At 37.5% G+C, this 17,784-nt stretch overlaps 1 protein-coding gene across 2 annotated transcripts; it reads left to right on the forward strand.

Moving 5' to 3' along the window:
* Positions 1 to 9,833: 9,833 nt before the first annotated feature.
* LOC110700181 lies at positions 9,834 to 16,419 on the forward strand. Of its 2 annotated transcripts, none has more exons than XM_021877691.1 (3): positions 9,834 to 10,155; positions 10,231 to 10,286; positions 15,986 to 16,419. In XM_021877691.1, exons 1-3 carry the CDS (start codon positions 10,115 to 10,117, stop codon positions 16,150 to 16,152), a joined length of 264 nt encoding a protein of 87 aa, XP_021733383.1. In that variant the 5' UTR covers positions 9,834 to 10,114; the 3' UTR covers positions 16,153 to 16,419. The 2 variants fall into 2 exon arrangements, with proteins under 2 accessions (XP_021733383.1, XP_021733382.1); XM_021877690.1 differs by lacking the exon at positions 15,986 to 16,419 and adding an exon at positions 11,866 to 12,406 and having other exon boundaries at positions 10,231 to 11,782.
* The last annotated feature ends 1,365 nt before the right edge of the window (positions 16,420 to 17,784 follow it).

Here is a 17,784-nt window from a genome sequence, read left to right on the forward strand (position 1 = left end):
ACACTAGAATTTTTCATTTCTAAACATAGATTTTTAGGTTCGTGGTTTTCCATCAATTTCATCGAAGAATGAATTATCCCCCATTAAAACAAAATCAAAATGATGTTACTTTTTGGGCTGATTTGGAATCCATTCTCGATGATGTTTTTTCTACTTGTTCTAGCTTTGATTTTGCCTCCTTTGCTCATCACCTTGCAAGTTTAGTACCTTTTGGAAATGAACAGGTTTGGGAATGTCATTGCCCTCCTAATGTTTCGGCTTTTGTACTCATGGACAAATTGTCCATTAATTAATGAAAGGTACTTTCTTCTGGTTTCAAAATAAAAATAAATAAATCAAAATTTTTTAGAAAAAAAAAAGATCGACAAGATTATTCAGTTGCAATTGGCTATCTAGGCATTTCCTGAACTTGCTCAGTCAGTCTTCTATTCTCATGCTCCAAACATGTCACTCTTGCCTTTAGGACATTTTGCTCAGTGGCCATCCTGTGTTTCTCAGCCAACAACACATTTATCACATCCTTCTGCCAATCAACCATGTTAGTGTCAACCCACTTGAAATAATCACAACCACTCTGCATTGTTTCAAAATCGAAGAACTTGTAGCACCAAAATCTTCTTCCTGGGTTTTCATGCAACTACAATGTACAACAAACAAAGATAATTTCAATTTGCAAAAGTAAACTTGAAATTGAAGTGGGATTGTCACCTTACCCTTGTTCGACTCACGTTGCATGCCCTCAATTGGCCTTCAATTGTAATTTCTAGGTTACGAATGTAGGGTTTCGTAGTGACCCGACACTACGCGGAAGGAAACCCACCAAGACCCGCCCCTTAATTAAAGCAATTAAACAAGCATAATAAACTTAATCAAATAAGATTAAGGACAAGAATTATACCTTTGACGCGTGCTTCGCTCCTAAAGAGCTCTTACTTCAAAATCCCGAATAGACGAGATCTCCGACGGATCGTACCCTCGACCCGACCCGAGCGTCCTAAGTCTTGAAGGTTAGTCAAGACCCAGACAAAATAACTATGAGTTTTACGAATCAAAGGTTTACTCTTTTCTTAGAGTTGCCTTTTTAATTCCACTCAAGGTTGTTTCAAATCCCAATACCAAGCTTGGTATTTATAGGGAAATGATCCCTTGATTCTCATTCCCCAACCAATGTGGAAGAATTTTTTATTTGCTAATTAATTTATTTCTAAAATAAATCAATAAATAAATGCAATCACAATTCGACAAGTGTCAAAGAGAGAGAGAGTATTAGGTGAGGACCATGGAGAGGTGGGGGGACCAATGCCTTGCTCCCCAAGGCTTTCTCAAAGCCTTGGTCCCCACTCTCCTCATAAACCGCCTCATCCTAGGCTGCTGCCCAGCTGCCAGCTAGCGTGCCAGCCGGCTGTGCCAGCTAGCCCAACATGCTAGCACAAGCCCAGAAGCATCGCTGATGCTTGCTGGTGCGTGCTGGCGCTGGTGCTGGCTGGTGCGTGCTGGCGCTGGCGCTGGTGCGTACTGGCGCTGGTGCTGGCATCCCACGCATCATCGCTGCTCGCATGGCCCAGCATGCGTGCTGCTAGCGAGCCACGCATGCTGGCCTCTCGCCACGCACCGCACATCCACATCATGCGCACCACACATCTCTCTCGCACACAATGCTTAGCATGCGTGCTGCTAGCAAGCCACGCATGCTTGTCTTAACGTTGCTTGCTAGCTTGCCAGCCCCTCGCATACACTCTCGCACAGCCACATGCATCAGCCCCGGCACTGTGCACCCACAACAAGAAAAAGCTAATTTACGAGGGACAAATTCCGTCGGAAAACATTAAAAATCCGTCGGAAAATCCAGTTTCCGACGGAATTCCGTCGGAACTCACTGTCGGAGACCCCTTTGTAGGAAATTTGGGTAATACCGAGGGATTTTCCGTCGGAAACATCATTACCAAGGGAATTTCCGACGGAATTTAGTTTCTCGGAACCTTAGTTTGACCAGAATTGGAAGTCCGTCGCAAGCTTCCGACGGATTGGAATCCCTCGGAATTTTCCCCTTTTCCGACGGAAATTTCCGTCGGAAGGCCCCACGTTTCTGAGGGAAAATTCCGTCGGAAAAGGGGAAAGTTACGAGGGATAATTTCCGTCGGAAGGTCCCCTTTTCCGAGGGAAAACTATTCCGTCGGAAGGTAACCTGTTCCGAGGGATTTAATTTCCGTCGGAAGCTCAAATTTTCCGAGGGATTAGAATTCCGTCGGAACTTTTCTTTTTTGGTATGAGATAAATTTCTATATTTGGCTATATATTTTCCTCTGGGACAAACCTGAATTTCCTGCTTCGTATATTATATTACTCATTAAATAATTTGTGCAAAAATATATATAAATATAGATACTAATTCCAATATTTACAATAAACACTAATTTAATGGGCTATACAACAGCGCGAGAGCCCTGGCCAGCTCCACCAAATCCCGGGTCGTCGTCCCTGGGATCTCGAAATGGAGGTCGCACGTTGGAACATGGGTCATTGGCGTAACGACCCGTCATCCTTTCTTCCAGCCTCTTCTCCATTTCTTCCATTTTGGCTTGTAGTTGGGCTTGAACTTGAGCTTGAACTTGGGAGTCTAAGGGGTACATTCCTTGAAATGCCAAAAAAATACAACTCCCTAAGGTTTGGGACGCATTTTGGAGCCAAATTGAGCTAACTATGGCCTATATGACCTATTCCTTGCCCATTTTCTATGTTTTTGACCAAATGAACTATTTCTTTCTCTAAACATCTCTATAACAGGTAGTCTAAGGGGTACATGCCTTGAAATGCCAAAAAAATACAACTCCCTAAGGTTTGGGACGCATTTTGAGCCAAATTGAGCCAATTATGGCCTATATGACCTATTCCTTGTCCATTTTCTATGTTTTTGACCATATGAACTATTTCTTTCTCTAAACATGCATATTTTAGGTATTATAAGGGGTACAGGCCGTGAAATCACAAAAAACTACAAGTCCCTAAGGTTTGGGACGCATTTTGAGCCAAATTGAGCCAACTATGGCCTATATGACGTATTCCATGCCCATTTTCTATGTTTTTCACCAAATGAACTATTTCATTCTCTAAACATACATATATAAGGTATTATAAGGGGTACAAGCCGTGAAATCACAAAAAACTACAAGTCCCTAAGGTTTGGGACGCATTTTGAGCCAAATTGAGCCAACTATGGCCTATATGACCTATTCCTTGCCCATTTTCTATGTTTTTGACCATATGAACTATTTCTTTCTCTAAACATGCATATTTTAAGTATTATAAGGGGTACAGGCCGTGAAATCACAAAAAACTACAAGTCCCTAAGGTTTGGGACGCATTTTGAGCCAAATTGAGCCAACTATGGCCTATATGACCTATTCCTTGCCCATTTTCTATGTTTTTGACCAAATGAACTATTTCTTTCTCTAAAAATGCATATTTTAGGTGTTATAAGGGGTACAGTCCGTGAAATCACAAAAAACTACAAGTCCCTAAGGTTTGGGACGCATTTGAGCCAAATTGAGCCAACTATGGCCTATATGACCTATTCCTTGCCCATTTTCTATGTTTTTGACCAAATGAACTATTTCTTTCTCTAAACATGCATTTTTTAGGTATTATAAGGGGTTCATGACTTGAAATCACAAAAAACTACAAGTCCCTACGTTTTGGGACGCATTTGGAGCCAAATTGAACCAACTATGAAGTATATGACCTATTCTTAGCCCATTTACTATGTTTTCGACCAAATGACCTATTTCTTTCTCTAAACATGCATATTTTAGGCATTCTAAGGGGTTAATGACTTGAAATCACAAAAAAATACAAGTCCATACGTTTTGGGAGGCATTTGGAGCCAAATTGAACCAACTATGAAGTATATGACCTATTCTTAGCCCATTTACTACGTTTTCAACCAAATGACCTATTTCTTTCTCTAAACATGCATATTTTAGGAATTCTAAGGGGTTAATGACTTGAAATCATAAAAAAATACAATTCCATACGTTTTGGGACGCATTTCGAGCCAAATTGATCCAACTACGAAGTATATGACCTATTCTTAGCCCATTTACTACATTTTCGACCAAATGACCTATTTCTTTCTCTAAAAATGCATATTTTAGGCATTCTAAGGGTTTCATGACTTGAAATCACAAAAAAATACAAGTCCATACGTTTTGGGACGCATTTCGAGCTAAATTGAACCAACTATGAAGTATATGACCTAGTCTTAGCCCATTTACTACGTTTCGACCAAATGACCTATTTATTTCTCTAAACATGCATATTTTAGGCATTCTAAGGGGTTCATGACTTGAATCACAAAAAAATACAAGTCCATACGTTTTGGGACGCATTTCGAGCCAAATTGAACTTAATGAACTATTTCTTTATCTACACCTATTCATGAATAATGAACCAAGGAAAAAAGTTTAGGGAATTTGTTACCGCCATCTGCTGAGCTGTGGGGTTTACTGGCACTGTGCCTTTCCTAGGAAATTCCTTGAAGTGTGTCTTCAGAAACAGCTCAGGAGCTGTTGGTAGCTGGCCCTTGTTCTTCGCCGCCTTTGATACAAAAAAAAAGGAATGATCGTTAACCATGTCAAACCCTTGTTAAATTGAAATCACAAATGTCTTATAATATAAGATATTTTTAAACAAACTTACCATCCTTTTTGCATGTTGGGTAGCTGCCAACGAACCCTGAAAGTGGGTCCCTCGAACGGGATTTTCCATAGAACCGCCCCTTCTGTTCTTCTGGTTCTGCGCCAACCTCTCCTTGTAAGTTGTATCGTTAGCAACAATGTCCATCATCTGCTTGTGGAGCTCCGCACTCAACCAACTTGGTCTGGCGCCTTTCATCTTGTGCGTGATGGTGTGGAACATGTCACGCAGGCGTGTGGCTACCCTCCTCCGGAATTTAATCCTCTCTAGCTCGTCCATCTGAGGTGCCCATCTGTATTGTGCCTGCAAATGATAAAATACAAAAGTTATACACAAAACTAAATCAACACAATAGCTAAAACATGTATTAACCAAGACCCAAAAATATCATACGCCGAACAAGTTCCACCAGTGTTCCTTCGTAGCTGGAGGCACTTCGGAGAAGTTCCTCCAAGGGCCTCGGTAGTATCCAGTAATCGTACCGGATACCGCACTCTGAACCTTAGGATCATCGAACCTATCACAAACGGGAAACAACAATGTTAAACAAGTTCGAAATATGTAATATAAAACAAATGTATCTGATCTTCCATATCATGATATTTACTTACCACAGCGTAGTAGGGTCCAAAAACGGGAGCTGTGACTCATCCCGTGGCTCGTCCTCCGACTCATCGCGATTCCCATCATCTACAGGAGTGGATGGGGACGTTTGATCATCAGCCAAATCGGCTGCCTCCGCATCGAATATCTCCTCTTCCTGGTCGTCAGTGAACAGGGCGCGGGCGGTCTCTTTCTCTTTCCCCCTTGCCGTTATATGTTACTTAACTCCACACCTTCAATTACATGGTACTCCGTACAGTGTAGAGCTTACATTTTAGGAAAATGTTTCAATGTTCACCCTTCACTTCCCTCGACCAATAAACTACACTTGTAAATTGTAATAGAGAAATCGAGAATTACATGGACTAAAGGAAATTGGGAATATAACCCTCTCTTTTACAAAGGTCTTCAATTGACAATCTAAATACTACGTATCTAAACTGTAAATAGAGTCTTGATCTGTAATGATACACAATCACTAAGGCTGTTTCAGCTTAATTGCTTCAATGCCCTCCATTATCATTCATGGATTAGGAATATAATGCGACGGGATATTGTTGAGATAGATCTTCAATTATTAGATGAGGGAATACTACCATCAAAGACTTTTTCGAATGAGAAACTTATGGTGTTAAAGTTCACGGGTTTCGATTCCCCTCTTCGAAATCCAATTCATCTACCAAATCTGTTAACTTTCTACACTTCACACACATTAATTTTTCAGATGATTTTTCTTTGAATGATATCTTGATGAGGTTGCCTCGACTTGAAGAATTAATTATTCAGCATTGCAGAGGATTGCAAAATATATGTATTCATTCTTCATCTCTAAAGCGATTAAATCTCGATACATATTCCAGAGGAAATGAAGTTACAATTTTTTCCACACTTGTAGTCTGAAGTTACAATTGTAGGTGCTCCAAGTCTTGAATATCTTTGTATCGAAAGTTTTTTATCAGACTAGAAGTTTGGCAACATGCCCTCACTAGCTGAAGCTAGACTTATCATCCGACACCGTGATTACTTCTGTGTACAATTGTTTAAAATCCTTCAACAAGTTTCTAGCTTGATGACTTTACAATTACAAGTTGGTACAATAGAGGTATGAGCTAATATTACTACTTCTTACTTAGAATTTTTCACTGTTTTTCTTTCAATATCTGATGATATTTCTACCTTTGTTTTGCATCTCATCAACTTTAAGGCTACTCTTGGAGGAACTGAGCACGATCAACTGCCCTTGTTTCCACACTTGAACCATTTGATTGTAAGTGGCTACCAGTGTTCAATCAAATGCTTAAACTTTTCATGGCGGTATCTTGTGTTATGGATCTTGCAGCGTGCCCCTAATCTCGTCTTTTCATCTTTGTAATGCTTAAGAACTCGATTGGAAAGTTCGACATCAGGTGGAATACAATAGGCCAAATTGGGGTTATGATCAACCTCCTAACTTCTACAATGTCACACAATAGGCCTCAGTTTGTGGCTTAAAACCAACACTTAACATTATGGCTTGAAACTTATTCAGAAATGCTGAGCATGTTGCATTGTTCAGCTTGACAGAATACGAATCAGGATCCAGATCGCCTGAGGGCTACAATAACAACAGCTTCTACTGAATTATACAAATTATGCATGGTAAGCAAAATGGTAAAGCAAATTACAAACACAATAACTGCAGCATGCTCAGCATTTCTAAACCGAAGAGATTCACCTCATGTTTACGGATAAATTTTTGGAGCGCTATACCCCGCTCTTGGCACTGCCCAGACGTGATTTGGTCATTACCAATCTTTCCACCAAACCTTAAGGCTAATCTTATCCAGAATTCGTCAGTCCACAGACTTTTGTTACTTCCTAAAGCAGCCGAATCTGTACATATTCCATCGAGGAGACTCACCAAGGCTTCGTCCCAAGCAGAATCCCAAGCCATCTACACCAGAAAAATATCACTTTTCAAATAGATGGACTCATTTATTAAAATATGAACTCATTTAGGTATTATTCCAAACTTACTTTGAAAAGGTCACCGGTTAAAGCACTTCGTCTTCGTTTTCGTATTCGTTTTTGTGCTGGGCGTAGCTAGAAAGAGAGGAACAAAATCATTCAAACTGACCAAACCAAAAATCCCATACCAATCAACACTAACTGACCAAATCAAAAATCCCTGCCAATACCAAACCTCCAAATTCAACAAATTCAACTGCAGATTATCAATTATCAATCATAGAATGTTCTTGTTTTCTCCACGTCCACTTCCCTTCTTCGTCGATTGATAATCAACAAGAGTATTTAAGATTAGATTATATACAAGATAGATTATACAAGGTAATGTAAAAACTATAAATCTCAAAGGGGCTTAGTTCCTTAAAATCTCAAAGGGGCTTCTGAGCTTTCTCAAAGCCTTTTTCTTTAATCATTGACCTAAGATTGACCTAAATTTAATTAATTAATTAAATTAGAGAGATAAATTTAGTTAATAATTTTACGACGTGGGAAGGATAATCTTCGGCAAAACCGTTGCGACCCCAGTTCAGGCAAGGCTACTCGCTATCGGTCAACTGAGTTTCATTCCTGAAGGGACGAGCATATCAAATAAGTGGAGGAAAAGAAACTTACAAGGATTCCCCTTACAAGGATTCCCCTAGTAACGGCGAGCGAACCGGGAACAGCCGCGTCGTCCGAATTGTAGTCTGGAGAAGCGTCCTCTGCGGCAGACTTGGCCCAAGTGGACGGTAAATTCCCCGTCGTGCCCGGACCTTGTCGCACCACGAGGCGCTGTCGCCGAGTCGGGTTGTTTGGGAATGCAGCCCCAAGTGGGCGGTAAATTTCGTCCAAGGCTAAATACTGGCGAGAGACCGATAGCGAACAAATACCGCGAGGGAAAGATGAAATGGACTTTGAGAGAATCAAATGGACTTTGAGAGAATCAAATGCTCAAATTTTAACAGTGCTTCATCACCGTTTTGATTGTCGTTTGCTTCCATGAATTGTGAGGGGAAGAGTTACCTAGAGATAGTGACTCAGTGAGACTTGAGATTCTGAGAAGTTGAGAGTGAGGGAGAGTGGGAGACAGGGAGTTAGCACTTAGGGTTAGAACTTAGAAATGAAAGAGAAAAGTGAAGAGTCAGCGTTGATTTTTGAATTTTTTTTTTTTTTATAAAAATACAATTTTCCCGGGTTTCAGGTCCGGACCTGAAAACCCCGGGTTTAGACCGGGTCCGGACCGGGACCGGAAACCTGGGTTTTCAAGGACCGGGACCGGACCTGAATCAACGAGTCCGGGTCAAGTCCGGTCCGGTTCAGGTCGGTTCAGGTCCGGTTTCAGGTCCGGTCCAATTTTTGTACACCCCTACATCCGCCTGATTATTTTTCCGGCACCACAACCAAAAAATCTACGAATGCTTGCCCCTTAATTAGCTTTCTGGGCTTAAAAGATATGGCACATCCACTCAACTCAGTCGCCCAATTTGCCATTCGGCTAGTGGCCTCCTGCCTTGACATATGTTTTTTCAGTGGCTGATCAGTGTAGACAACAATGGGATGCGACAGGAAATAAGGCCTTAACTTCTTAGATGCGATGTAGAGTGCTAAGCCAAATTTCTCTATTGTTGAGTACCGGAGCTCAGCATTTCTCAAAACATGGGACACAAAGTAGACCGGGAGCTACTTGCCGTCCCTTTCAGCAAGGAGGACGACACTTAATGAATGGTCAGAGGCACCTAGGTACAATACCCACAAAATGGGTCAGGTTCGGGTCGGATTTGCGAGTCGGGCCGAAAATTGACAAGTCTAGTTGCAACTATAAAAAACGGAGGAAGTAGTAGTATTAGACTTTTTTTTTCAAAAAAACTTTTTAAATATTTTTTCTATACAAAAAATTGGAATTCCCATACTTCAAAGTTTAAAAAAAAAAAAAAAATCAGAATTACTTGTGTTGATTATGGAGTATTAATCAGAATATACTTTGCATTGTATATGAAGGTTCTACTTTACACCAATTTTTAGATTTTATATTCAACAAAGTTACTTGTAATAAGAAATACTCGTACTAGCTTTGTCTACCCCTCCTTTTTCCAAGGCTGCCATGTAAGTGCCAAGGCAATTAGTGCTAGACCTGCTAATGAAACCGTCGTAGACACTATTGCAAGTCGTGCAACCATTTGTATGCTTGAAATCAACAAGGCTACAAACACTAGTACCAAAACGAACCTATCTATATTTACATTCTTTTGATATACGTATTTCTTGTGGCATTAGGTGGTAGACATGACGAGACATGCATTAACTATCCGAAATGAAAGTGCAATCGACGTTGCTACACCAAAATGCAGCTTTATATGCTCATCAGCGCACTCACTCTTCAACCACCAGAAAATACATAATTTTGGCCTTTCTTGTAACCCACCTTGGGCAATTAGCTCCCCAAAAATTCTATAAATACCCACCTCCATTTCATTCCCAAATCACAAAATCACAATCTCTTCTTCTTATCTCTTAATCTCTTATATTCTCTAAATCTTTGGGGCTCCAGATGAGTACCCACAATAGTACCATTTTTCCACTAATCATGAAAAAACATTTAAAGCTTATCATCATTAACTACCATTTCAGATTCACCATTTAAATTAAGTGATATGTTTGATACGTAAATACCAAATTTTGTTAAATTTTAAGCTAAAAACTTTGGACTGATGAATTTTGAACCCAGAAAAGCAAGCTTACTAATAGTTTGACGAGACATGCATTTACTATCTGAAAACAACAGTAACAACTAACAACCATTACTTTTGGGCATTTGGCATTCATTCCCTCTCAAATGTCTCACAAAGCTCAAAACCAAAGTCCAGAATTAAAAGAGTACGTAATTTTTTTCTTTAAAGTTCTTCAATTTTGAAATTTTTTTGTTAATTTTGTTTTGTTAATTTTTGTCAGGACGCGAAACGGATTGAGTAGTCAAACTTCCTCAAAGTCGTTAACTATCTTCAAAGGTGTGTTTGTTAATTTTCTTTGTTTGTTTAATTTTCTGGGTAAGTTTAATTTTTTTGAGTGCTTGACTTTCGTAACGTTTGTTTAATTTTCTGGGTAATTTTAATTTTGGGGGTAAGTTTAGGGTAAGTTTAATTTTCTGGGTAAGTTTAATTTTGGGGGTAAGTTTAATTTTGGCTGAGTGCTTGACATTCGTAAATCGATGATATTTTTTCCATCGTGTTGCTGTAATTCGAAGTGTTTATGAAATTCGAATAGTGAGCAGTTGCAAAGAAATTCCTAGACGGTTTTCTTTTAAGGTTTTTGCTTAATTGCGGTGCGTAATTGGACTTTTGATTGTTGATTCTGATGATATTTGTTCATTTATTGATGATATTTGTTCATTTTAAGACACAATACAGAAGTTTATAACAATGAGACAGAAGTTTATAACAATAAAGTAGAAGTTTGTTTTGGGATGAAATTGACTCTATTTCAGAAATGTGAATGAAATTTGCAATATGTTTTGAGTTAAATGTGAAGATTTAAGAATCATATTTGACTTTTGATGGAAATGTGGTTGTTTTGTGACTTTTGTGTGAAGTGTAGTAGTTGTTTGTTGTTAGGGACGATTTGGATGTGGTTGTTGCAGAAGTGGGAGGCGCTGTGATGATAGTTGGTGTTGTTGGTGCTGCAGTAGTGCTACTGCTGTTGTGGGTTGCGTCTGCTGCTGCTACTGTTGTTAGTGGTCGTTTTGGGCAGTTGTTGTCGTTGTACTATTGTTGTTACAAACTTGTGAATTGCTGTTATAAATTTATGAGTTACTGTTACAAACTTTGATATTGTTGTTACAAATTTAATATTGTTGTTAAACTTTAATAACTTTAATAACTTGTTGTTACAAACTTGAATTGTTGTTATAAACTTGTTCTCTTGGTTGCGTTTGCTGCTGCTACTGTTGTTGGTGGTCGTTTTGTGCAGTTGTTGTCGTCGTACTATTGTTGTTGTGATATTGTGTGTGCAGTAGGTTTAGGTATCGTATTTATAGTGTTAGTTGACTTTTGATGGAAATGTGGTTGTTTTGTGTGAAAGCCAAGTTATTTACCACCGCTGGATTTTTATCTTGCAGGAAAAGAAAAATTAAACTAATCCACCACTGAGAGTGTCTCATCCAGTGTTATTACGGTAATATGTTGAAAGAATTTTTTTTTTTTAGTAATGTTTATATGTTGAGGATAAGTTCTTTGAGCTTTGTGATAAGCTTGTTCTCTTGGATTTTTATTGACAGATGATTGAAGAAGAGAAGGAACATTATTTATATGTGATAAATAAATATGTCTTCCCTCTAATTATTTCTCAAAAGTATTCCTGGGATGACTTAGAATTATGGCGAATTTTTAGTCACAATTACAACAAGGAAATTAACAGCAAAGGCTTACGTATTGCTAAGCGCACTAAAGCAGAGTTGATTGGAATGGGAAAAGTCTTGAAATGGTGCAGCTGTGTAGAACCCTCTCAGGTAAGTTGATCATTACAACCTTCAAATTGATATATAAGTTTACACGACCCTCAATTATTTATGGCTGGCGGTTGCATATGCAATGTACCTGCAAAATCCCGTTTTTTCCGGGTGTATGGGCTCCTGTAGAATATGTACCTCCTGTACAACCCACTTCCGGTACATCGGTTACTTGGAAAACTCATGGTTCCAAAAGAAAGAATTATGATGTGGATGAGGGTAGTTCCAAAAGATTGAGTTATGATGTGGAACAGAATAGAACTGAAGAGTCGAGTGGACTCATGAAGAAAGTTGCAGACGAACTACTTTTAATAGTTCCAAGTGAAGAATGTTCTGATTTAGATATTTTGAGGGCAAGCTATGTCTATGATAATCTACTAATGAGAAAGCAAATGTTGCCGGTTTTAATGTTTCTACAAGCCACCAGTAAGGATAAGGTTTGAATCCTCAAAAATCAACTACGTTTGTCTGCCATTGATAATGGGATCCCGAATACGGACCCGAATGCGACTCAACTACTTATGTCACCACACATGTAGTTCATGTAGTTGAGTTACGATGATTTCAGTTGCTTTCTTACCCTTCTTGAGATCCAGTTTTTAACAATAAGTAATTTTGTAACAAGTTATTACCCTTCTTGAATTTGTAACAAGTTTTATCTATAAAAGACGAAACGGTATCCCTTTCGTTGTGATTAGATTCGATCAAAACTCTGATTCATAACATTATACACAGATTTTCAATTTAGGGTCCGTTTGGTAGGGTGTAAAATATTTTCAATGTGAAATGGTTTTCCATGAAAATCATTTTACAATGGAAAATTCATTTTCAAAAAATGTTTTCCGTTGTTTGGTTGAATGGAAAATGATTTTTCATTTTAAGCATTTTCCATTGTTTGGTTGAACTGAAAATTCAATTGTGAGGGAAAATGTTTTCCCTCCACTTGTGATGGAAAATGTTTTCCCTCCACTTGTGATGGAAAATGTTTTCCTTCTAAATTGGGGGGAAAATGTTTTCAATAAGGTGGAAAATGTTTTACACTAAACCAAACAATGTAAAATGGGAAAACACTTTTCAGTGAAAATGTTTTACGCCCTACCAAACAGAGCCTTAGTAATAAACTTAAGTTAGGGTCCTAAGAAGAAAAAACAATATCTATTTACCCAAAAAACAATATCTATTTACCAAAACAAAAATAAACCGACTTTATAACTTCCGTTTTAAAATTTAAACTTCCCATCACTCCCACTCCTAATAAACTGACTTTATATTCCTACCAAAAAAATAAACCGACTTTATAACAAAACCCTCTCCTCGCCTTCTCTCAAAAAAACTGAACCCTCTCCTCGCCTTCTCTCAGGAATTCTCAAGCGAAATTCAGAAACAAGCAAATGGGAAAAAATCTGCAAAACCATCAAAGGAGGAAATCGAAACGCTCAAGTAAGCATTGCTGTAATTTTTATAACTGTAAAGTTCCGATTTTTATAGAATTTTTTATAACTGTAAAGTTCCTATTTTTATAACTGTAAATATCCAACATTCTTACGACGCAGGAGAAGAATAGAGAATAAAGCAGAAGAAAGGACTACTAGGTATTATACATTACCTGAACCTTTAGTAACTGCCATTGTTATTTTTAATGTTGTTGATATGTTATATTGGAGGTGTAAATGTCTGTTGTGCATTTTATTGTTCATAATGTTATTATTGCTTATGTTTGATGGTTTTTTTTTTTTGTTTTTTTTTTATTTTTCATATTTCATTTTTTAAATTGTCTTGCATACATAAAACTATGGAGTTATTAAAACATATATGATGAATGTTATTTTTAATGTTATAAACTATTTTGAATACCAAAGCAAACCACAACAAACACATTGTTATTTTTAATGTTATAAACTATTTTATAAACTCATTGTTATAAACATAATCGTTATGCTTACAAACTTTTGTATTGTTATTATAAACGCTTATAAACTCATGTGTAGTTATTATAAACTGTAATATTGTTATATTGGAGGTGTAAATGTCTGTTGTGCATTTTATTGTTCATAATGTTATTATAGCTTATATTTGATTAAGGTTGATGGTTTTTTTTTTTTTTGTTTTTTTATTTTTCATATTTCATTTTTTAAATTACAATGCCCTTATGTCTTGGCTCAATTAAATTATCTTGCATACATAATCTCTTACTTCATAATCCCTATATCCAATGGATAGCAGGAGTGTACTCGGAACAGGAGTGTACTCCTGCTCTAGTCCATTGGATCTAGGGATTTGAGGAAATTTCAGGAAGAGGGGTTGTTATAACTTTAATATTATTGTTACAAACTTTAATATTGTTGTTACAATTACAAACTGTACTGATTTTGTTACAAACTCTAGTAATGTTGAAGCAAAAGACAGACATCTAATACAAAGAATTCCTCCAAAAGCATTCATCAATATGCTTAAAAAGGGTATGTCTGACAATCACAAGGAAGCCATAAGAAATATTGGTTTCGGAGGGTTCTTAGACCTGGATATTGGCTGGACATCCAGGGGACTTTTCTGTGCTGAATTGGTAAAGATCTTTGACGTTGCTAAAAAATCATTAGTATTTCCTTCCAAGGAGAAGATAAAGTTTAGGCCTAAGGATGTACATCTGGTCTATGGAGTTCCCGCCAGAGGAGCTAATATTGATGTCTCCAAAGCTGCAGATGCAGAAAATCAAGCTTTCTTTCAGGTATTGAGGACTGAATACTACTAATGTTATAAACTTTAGTATTATTGTTATAAACTTTTATTTTATTGTTATAAACTGTAATTTGTTGTTATACACTTTAAGTTTTGTGCTGTGTTATACTGTGTGTATTCAGAAATGGAGAGCCCAATTCGGATTAACGTCTGGAAGTCCTTCAAATGCCAGTCTAGTAAAAAGAATACAAGACCAAACAAGAGAGGCTGAAGTTTCTGATGATTTTTTATTAAATTTTGTCGTAGCTGCTGTAAATTGCTGTATTAGGTCAACAAACAATCAGTCAGTTTACTTTAAATTTTTACATTGTTGTAAAGATATTTCAAAAATAAACTCTTATGACTGGTCTTCTTTTACTCACCAACAACTGTTAGTCTCAGTTAAAGAGTGGAAGGATGGATCAACATTCTTCACAAGTCCACTGCCCTTTCTCATGGTAAGAATAACTAACTGTTACAAAGTTTCTTTATGATGTACAAAAATTTAATAAACTTTTTTTTTTATGCTTTTATACCAGATTAACTATTTTGATAGAATGAAAAGAGGGAATTTTCCATCCCCAAGACAATTCCCTCTTATATTAGTATGGAACCAGGATTTGGTTAAATCAAGGATAAATATTGAGCAGAAAAAGGGGTATGGAAATGGTGTTGTCATGCTCAGATTGAAGTTGGAACAAGATCAGCCTGCCCAAAAGGCTCGGCCTGCCCAAGAGGCTGGGACTGCCCACGAGGCTAGGCCTTCCCAAGAGGCTGAAAAGTCTGCCCCTAAGAAGAAGGAGTTCTTTGAAAAATTTGCTTCAAATGTCGATGAGATTTATAAAGTTTGGGCAGCTGCCCAAGAGGCTGAAGGGCCTGCCCCTTCCAAAGAGGTGTTCTTTGAAAAAAGTGCTTCAAACATCACTGAGATTTATAAAGTTTGGGCACAAACACAAGAACCTGGACAATCTTCTCTTGTTGTATCTCCTGGTGAATTGCTGTTATAAATTTCTGAGCTGTTACAAACTCTGATGGAAATGTGGTTGTTTTGTGTGAAAGCCAAGTTATTTACCACCGCTGGATTTTTATCTTGCAGGAAAATCTCCTCATGATTCCCCATCGAGAATGTCTGGTCCTGGACAATCTTCTCTTGTTGTATCTCCTGGAAAATCTCCTCCTGAACCTGTTGTATCTCCTCCTGAACCTGGACAATCTCCTCCTGAACCTGGTGAATTGCTGTTATAAATTTCTGAGCTGTTACAAACTCTGTTGGAAATGTGGTTGTTTTGTGTGAAAGCCAAGTTATTTACCACCGCTGGATTTTTATCTTGCAGGACAACCTCCTCATGATTCCCCACCGAGAATGCCTGTTGTATCTGCTGGTGAATTGCTGTTATAAATTTCTGAGCTGTTACAAACTCTGTTGGAAATGTGGTTGTTTTGTGTGAAAGCCAAGTTATTTACCACCGCTGGATTTTTATCTTGCAGGAAAAGAAAAATTAAACTTATCCACCACTGAGATTGTCTCATCCAGTGCTCATGATACCCCTTCTGTTGTATCCAGTGCTCATGATACCCCACTGACCATTGCTTATGATACCCCTTCTGAGCAGCATCTACAGGTGGATGAAGGGTATGTTGTTATAAACTTTTGAATTGTCGGAAAATTAACCTTTTGAATTGTTGTTATAAATTTAATAATGTTATAAACTTTAATGTTCTAATGATTTTTTACAGTATGAAACAAAAGAAAGTTAAACGTAAGGGATCGAGAACAGTAAATCAATGTAAGAGATCGAGAAGAGTAGTCCAAAGCCTTCCACTGAACCAAAGATCTCCATTTATGGTTCAGAATGAAAAACCATTATCAGATGTTGAATTAAGGAGAGTTGTTGATTATACTTTGTTGCTTGAAGAAAAAACGTAAGTGTTCCAAACTTTACAATTAAACTTTAATTCTAGCCTTATATTTGTGTACAACGTACTAATGTTACTTTACGTTGATGAATATGAAGGGAAGAGTTATTTGATGATGGCTTGAACTATATGACCAGATTAGAATTTTTATCATTGAAGGAGGGCACTCATATTTTAGACAATATGATTAATACTTGGGCACACATTCTCAATGAAGCAAACAGAAAAAAAAACCCTCATTCAAAGGAAAAGAAAGAGAGATTTTTCTTCAGCACAACTCCCTCGGTAAACATTGTTCCAAACTTATTCTCTTTGTATTATAGTTCAATAAAGTTCTTATTAACTATTAACATGTTGTGATTAACTAAATACATATTGTTATAAAATATATATATATCATTACAAACTAGTAATGAACTGTTATAAACTGATAATAGATTGTTATAAAGTTTTGGTTGAATTTTCATGGCCTTAGCAGCAGGCACCATTTCTTTGCCCTTTGCCACTCATTGAGTTGGTCTTCTGCTTCCTGGCCTTAGCAGCAGGGACCTTTTCTTTGCCCTTTGCCACTCATTGAGTTGGTCTTCTGCTTCCTGGATTATCAAACAATAACCTTCCTAATGCAAAATCTCTCTTTATCATGTAAGAAACATCATTGGGATTTTCGTTCACTACTCTAACCTTCACAATCTTTATTTTCTTAAAGTTATATGAAAGAATAGGGTAACATTTGACATAAAATTGCTGTTACAAACTGGTGAATTGATGTTACAAACTTTAATATTATTGTTACAAACCTTACTATTGTTGTTATAAACTCGTGAATTGCTGTTATAAACTGGTGAATTGCTGCTATAAATTTCTAAATTGCTGTTACCCTATTCTTTCACATAACTTTAAGAAAATTAGACATCTTCAAAAGTTACAAAAAAACATTCATGAGAGGTTTGCATCGATGACAAGATAAAGAGATATTTTGCATTAGGAAGGTTAATGTTTGGTTATTCGGTAATTTTGGTTAACAGATGTCAACAGATATGAGATCAGATTAAAATTTGATGAAAGAGACAATTAGCTATTTGAATGGAAATTTAACAAGTCGCATTTATCAACAAAAAGATAGAATCATACCATTTATGGATGCTTCTATCACACAAAGCCATCTCATCTTCATTATTGCGAATCTGCAGTATTCCTACTTATTGAGTTGGTCTTCTGCTTCCTAGCCTTAGCAGCAGGGACCTTTTCTTTGCGCTTTGCCCTTTGCCACTCATTGAGTTGGTCTTCTGCTTCCTGGCCTTAGCAGCAGGGACCTTTTCTTTGCCCTTTGCCCTTTGCTTGACTCGATGCAGTCGGAGTAACTGTTGGCT

Source organism: Chenopodium quinoa, unplaced genomic scaffold (assembly GCF_001683475.1).
Source record: "Chenopodium quinoa cultivar QQ74 unplaced genomic scaffold, ASM168347v1, whole genome shotgun sequence".
Lineage (NCBI taxonomy): Eukaryota > Viridiplantae > Streptophyta > Magnoliopsida > Caryophyllales > Amaranthaceae > Chenopodium > Chenopodium quinoa.

Coding starts and splice junctions, on each gene's coding strand:
- LOC110700181 (XM_021877690.1), top strand. CDS start 11,552: ATGATTGAAGAAGAGAAGGAACATTATTTATATGTGATAAATAAATAT. Junction 11,783..11,865: donor GCTGTGTAGAACCCTCTCAG/GTAAGTTGATCA, acceptor TTGCATATGCAA/TGTACCTGCAAAATCCCGTT.